Raw genomic sequence first — 6,233 nt, 5'->3', positions numbered from 1 at the left:
TTATACTTGATGGCTTTTGCAGAAAAGCGATTCTCACGCATGCTCGGTGTTTACTTCCATTTTCAGAGCGTCAAGCCGATCAATCGATACAAATTACTGAGGCAAAAACGACGTCGCTTTTGCAAGTTCAATTTCTGAGCGATATCGCTTACACTGGAATGATTCAACCAATCTTTGCCAACCAACTGGATCTATTATTTTGCTATCTTTCTCGATTACATAGGCGTAGATCCTGGGGGATGGGGGATAAATCCCTCCAATATTTTGCCAGGGGGGTGATACATACACTCATCCCCCCAATGTTGACGCCTGTATGTAGGTTTCTGACCAAATTAACCTCATATTTGGCCATTTTAGCCCCCAAAGTGCCACATTTTGCGCGAATATATTCCGCTTTTGAACCATATTTCACCAATTTTGCTTCAATATGGCAAAATTTTTCGTGCGCTTTGCGCGCATTTGTACCATCAACTTATTTTGTCGCCAAAAGGTGCTGCATTCACATTACTTCAATTTTTTTCCAACCCCATCCCCCCAATGTCAAAAAGAAATCTACGCCAATGCTCAATTATTAACTTTAGATGATGAATTAGTTACTATTGACAGCAATGGATGTTCTAAAAAATTGGCATTTAGAATGTTTTAATAATCGTCTGCAATCGTTATCGCCGTGATCATGGTGATGAGTATAAATACAAAAGCGACGAGCGATGCATCGCAAAATTCGGCGCTTGCCTATCGCTTTTCAAAAGCGGTGCATCGCAATCGCTCGGCGATCGAGTATAAATTCAGCTTTACCCCTGTGGAAGATTTAGCTTAAGTCTTCCACAGAGGTGTGTATGGGTTTTGAATAAAATAGACAATTGGGCAACTTCCATTTGAAATACTGCAGTTGTGGAAGATATAGGCAAAGCCCCTTACAGTGGGAGTGTGGGTTTCAAAATGATTAACCCTGACCAATTACATTTGAAAAACATACTCCCTCTGTGGAAGATATTTCCAAAATCTTCCACAGTGGTAAGTGTGGATTTCAATTGCAATAGCCATTTGATAGTCAAAGCTAACATCATGTGAAAAAAAATCTTAATTTGCCACAAATCTTATATTGCTTTTAAATATAACACTTAGTTTAACAGGTCATGTTATTATTGAGATATTTGTCAAAAAAACTTCAAAATGTGTGGTACAAAAATAGAGAGATTATCATCCATCATGGGGGAAAGTACATACAGCTCCTAATATCAATTCAAGGTTACGCACAAACTCAATAGATTGTAGAAGGTCCAAGTAATGTTACACACAAACACTTTTGTAGTCAGCTCAGATCTCTCTAATAATAATTGTTTTGAAACCTTAGAGCTAGAACATAAAGACCCACATATTTTAAATCATAATAATTCATATAAACACGACTAATGACTTCTAAAAATTGTATAATACTGCTGTTTAAGGGGGTACTACACCCCTGGCCATTTTTGGGCCTATTTTTGCATTTTTCTCAAAAATTATAGCACATTGGGGACAAGTAAGATATGTATATTATAGGGGCAAAGACTACAACTACTGTACTGAAAATTCAGCAACTCAGAGCAAGTAGTTATTGATTTATTGATCAAATATTGGGTTTCCCTCATTTTTGACTGTAACTCCACAACTGTTGTCTGTGCTGAAATAAAAATTTCCAGTGCAGTAGTTGTAGTCCTTGCCCCTATAATATACATATGTCTTATTTGTTTTTTTGGGCAGGGGTGCAGTACCCCCTTAAAGCAGAACTAATCAATTATGGTTTCAAACATTTTCAAATCTACGATTAAAACGCGATGGTTTACGTAGTTCCATCCTTAACTTATTCCAGAACAACTCTTGTCCAATCGGATCTTCAGTCCACATCAACACTTCCTTGTTGAGCAATATCTGGCGAAGCAAAAACGTCTTATTGTCCTCAGGAATTTCCCCAATTTGTACAAGAATAATGACATCTTCATTGTCCTTTACCAATCGCATTTGCGCAATTTGTAGCTGATAATTACACCATCCATCATCCATAAAATTCTCTGATAAAACTATAATAGTTTTACGGCTGTGATAAATACCATGGCATATAGCATTGAGAATATAATGCCCGGCTGGAATGTCACCTCTTTCTTTTAGACAAAGACGGAACTGTTCTTGTCCATCCTCAATGTTTGCAATGAGTTGATCATCTATCCATGCTTGACTCTCCCTGTGGTAGGCAACATATGCGTGATATTGACGCCGCATGATTGGTGCTTCATATCTGTTATCAACATCAGTCTCATCATCGCTATCCATAATGTCAGCATCATCATCATTATCTATGTATCGTTGGTATCTTCTCTGATAAAACCAAACCCAGAATTTGTAATGTATGCGATACCGATATTCCTATAAATGGGGGCAATTATTACACCGATAACAATTACAGCAGATCCGATACTGATGAGAATGAAGTATGCAGGATGCAGACTCTGACCATGCTGACTGCAGTCTAAACTAAACTGTGTGATACCAAGTCCATGACGGCTAGGAGGAGAATTACACAGGTATGAAGGTTGTGGATCTATGTATGTTTTATCATCGCGGAGTATCCAGTCTTGCAGGGGTTTAATATCACATGTGCAAGAAAAGGAGTTCTTCCCAAATTCAAGATGCTGCAAATTGAATGGTGGTTTCATCAAGAATCCAGGTAGTGTAAACAATACATTATCAAATACAATAAGTGTTTGTAGACCACGGAGCCCTTTCAACGCATTCAAATTGGTAAGTCTGTTTCCCAATACAATAAGTGTTTGTAGACCATGGAGACCTTTCAACCCATTCAAATTGACAAGGTTGTTTCCAGCCAAATTCAGGTATACCAAATTTGACATGGGATTAAATATATTGTTAGGTAAACTACCTATTTTGTTATGACTGAGATCCATGTGCTTGAGGTTAACCAGTGAAGAAAAGTTATTTCCATTAATATTTTCAATGTTATTGCTACTGAGATCTAAATATTGTAGGCTGTAACTTTCTAGGAGAAATTGGTCAATTGATGACAACTTGCATTTTGTTAATGTCAGGATTTCTAGGCAAGGAAAATTTTCCATTTTTGGGTTACCGAAAATACTCCCCCATGAGTCAGATATGGCAAGTGATTTGAGATGTAAACAGTTACCCCATTGAGCATGTTGCATCAATAAAAAAAAAAAAAAAGTCTATTCACGCTAATTTCCTCTAGTGCAGTCACTCTGGTACACAATGGCATATCAGTATTAAAGGTAACTGTATCAATTGAGTCAGCTGATATGTCCAAATATCTAAGTGCTGTACTGATGCCATATATGTAGAAGTAGCTATCACTGTCAACATTTAAACTCACATCAACCAATTTGTCAAAAAAGGACAGATCCAGCGTACAAATTGGATTATAAGATACATCCAGTGATTCCAATTGTAAACTAATGTTATACTGTGTACCATAATATGATATATGCTTTATGTCATTGTTGCTCAAATCCAAGTGTTTGACTGAGTTTGCCAGTGCTTCAAGAGGAAATTCAGTAAGACCATTTCTACTGAGATCCAGTGATTCAAGGTGGGATAAATTGCGAAAGGCATATTTGGATAGAGTTATGGGATAACTAAGGCTCGAACCAGGGGTACAGTAGCTATTAATACTCAAATTTCGTAGGTATGGAAACACACTAAATGCATCATCTTCAATTGATGGATATGAATCACTTTTGCAATAGGAAATTTCCAATGATGACAAAGATGAGTTCAAATAGGATGCAGCCATCACAGGCTGAAATACACTCCTATGATATACTTCCAGGTGTAGAGTAGATAGTGAAGCTGGTAATCGTGTGATTAGTTCTGACCATTTAGATTCATTCCAATACTCAGTACCTTCCCAATGACCCCAATTATAAGATGTATGCAACTCCTTTAGACTAGTCATATTTGCCAAAGAACAAGGTAAATAGCCAAAGTCATTATAACGCATGTTTAGTGTTCTTAACATTTGTAGGCCTTCTATTGCTTTACATGGTATAGAGGTTAGTCTGTTGAAAGAAATATCCAAATATGTTAGATGCATAAGATTTTCAAACAATGTCTCTGGTAAGCTGGATATGATATTGCCGGATAGGTCTAAATATTTGAGATTCACAAGCAATGTCTCAGTTATATCTGGCATTATAAAGTTTGATATCTTATTGGAGGATATATCTAAATATTCCAGACTGATGAGGTCTTGAAAGACAACAGCTGGTAGTAAGCCAGAGACATTATTAATGCTTACATCCAAGTGAGTTAGATTGGTCAAACCACGGAAAACATTCATAGGTAAAGATCCTATTTCATTCCAGGATATATCAAGCTCTTGTAACTCATGTAGCCCATCAAATACCGATGGTGGTAGACTGAACAAACAACTTCCAGCAAGAGTTAACTTTTTTAATAATGTAGTTGAACGAAATGGGCTTCCATGCAATGTAAGAACAGACGGTGGTTCACATTCATCATACCATCTTAGATCTAGAGTTTCCAGCTTGTTCAATCCTGCAAATGTATTTGTGCCAATATTGCGAATCTTATTGTAGCTTAAATCCAACACTCGTAGAGACAAGTATGCATCAAAACTGATGTTACTAATAGAGTTATCGCTTAAATCTAGAGTTTCCAGCTTGTTCAATCCTGCAAATGTATCGGTGCCAATATTGCGAATCTTATTGTAGCTTAAATCCAACACTCGTAGAGACAAGTATGCATCAAAACTGATGTTACTAATAGAGTTAACACTTAAATCTAGAGTTTCCAGCTTGTTCAATCCTGCAAATGTATTTGTGCCAATATTGCGAATCATGTTGAACCTTAAATCCAACACTCGTAGAGACAAGTATGCACCAAAACTGATGTTACTAATGGAGTTACCGCTCAAATCTAATTCTTCAAGTTGATCAAGATGAATAAAACTAGTCCCATTCACAGTTCCAAGTTCATTATAACTCAAATCTAAACTCTTGGCGTTGGCATATTTCAGTGATGGAATGTGTGTAAGTTTTCTATTCCTGCAGTCTAAAGCTGTCCTGTTGTACACCTTACAAGGTAATCCTTTTGGGAAGATGAATTCACTGGATGATTCCACGGTGGAAAAGAGGATAGGAAACAAGCAGACTAGTGAGAAAATCATGATGAAAACTTGATGAGTAGCAAATAAGTGTTCAAACAGATGATATCTTTGAAGACTTGATTTACCAGCAAATGTACAGGAAATAACAAGTGTTTGAAATGTACAGAAAAACAGCAATGCATCAACAGCGGCGTATTCATATACATGGAATGGTGCACACTGAAATCACTTCCATGGCAGAACTTGGAATGTATACAATAATTATCACAAAAACAAGATTCGCCCACTGAACTTGTATTTGTTAGGCTATGCATAGTTGAATGGCATGCTCTGATGCTCGCTGTAGCTTTCATTAAGGGATCTAGAATGAGCGTTTATTGCGTTTCGACAGTATTATTTGTGGGACATGAGAGCACCTCAGACCTATCGAATTGCATTCTGAATACTGAAGCATGTCTTTCTGATATCAAATAATTTTCATTTTTGAAAATCACGATATAATACAAATTTTATGACAAATTATAAAAATTGATATTTTTCAAATTTTGATATATAACAGTCCTCGAAGTAAATTATATAAATCTAATGATATATTCTGAAAGTGTATGTAGCAGGGAGGAAAAGCCGACGGTCAATTGAAAATTTTGACCTTTCATATTGAAGATATGGATTTTTTTCCCCAAAAGACCAATTTTCTTTTGGTGTTTTTGGAAAAAAATCCATATATTCAATACGAAAGGTCCAAATTTTCAATTGATCGTCGGCTTTTCATCCCACCTACATACACTTTAAGTATCAGATTTATCAAGTTTACTTCGAGTCTGTTAAATATCAAAAATATCAATTTTAATTATTTGCCATAAAATGTGTATTAAAGTGCGAATGTCAAAAAATCAAAATTATTTGATATCAGAATGACATTCTTCGTATTCAGAATGCAATTCGATATGTCTGATGTGTTCTAATGTCCCAAAATAAATACTGTCCAAACGTTCATACCCCAGCCCTTAAGCATGTTAAGTATTCAGGAACTGCCCTTTTTTACCTGTGCATTATGCTTATGTCTTTGTGTTCAAGAACACCTTGCACATAT

The 6,233-nt window shown here is 36.3% G+C and overlaps 2 protein-coding genes across 2 annotated transcripts; both read right to left on the bottom strand.

Annotated features, from left to right (window-relative positions):
• Window positions 1-1,788: 1,788 nt before the first annotated feature.
• On the bottom strand, window positions 1,789-2,313 carry LOC140137019 (toll-like receptor 2). Its single transcript, XM_072158678.1, has one exon. It carries the CDS (start codon window positions 2,311-2,313, stop codon window positions 1,789-1,791), a length of 525 nt encoding a protein of 174 aa, XP_072014779.1.
• A 2-nt stretch (window positions 2,314-2,315) lies between these two features.
• LOC140137407 (uncharacterized) lies at window positions 2,316-5,516 on the bottom strand. The gene has a single exon (XM_072159055.1). The coding sequence runs from the start codon at window positions 5,198-5,200 to the stop codon at window positions 3,200-3,202; it is 2,001 nt and encodes a 666-aa protein (XP_072015156.1). The 5' UTR covers window positions 5,201-5,516; the 3' UTR covers window positions 2,316-3,199.
• Between the last annotated feature and the right edge of the window lie 717 nt (window positions 5,517-6,233).

Source organism: Amphiura filiformis, chromosome 17 (genome assembly GCF_039555335.1).
Source record: "Amphiura filiformis chromosome 17, Afil_fr2py, whole genome shotgun sequence".
NCBI lineage: Eukaryota > Metazoa > Echinodermata > Ophiuroidea > Amphilepidida > Amphiuridae > Amphiura > Amphiura filiformis.
This window is presented reverse-complemented; position numbering and strand designations above follow the sequence as displayed.

What these genes read in the sequence shown, in the direction of transcription:
- LOC140137407 (XM_072159055.1), bottom strand. Translation starts at nt 5,200, where the DNA reads ATGATTTTCTCACTAGTCTGCTTGTTTCCTATCCTCTTTTCCACCGTG.
- LOC140137019 (XM_072158678.1), bottom strand. Translation starts at nt 2,313, where the DNA reads ATGGATAGCGATGATGAGACTGATGTTGATAACAGATATGAAGCACCA.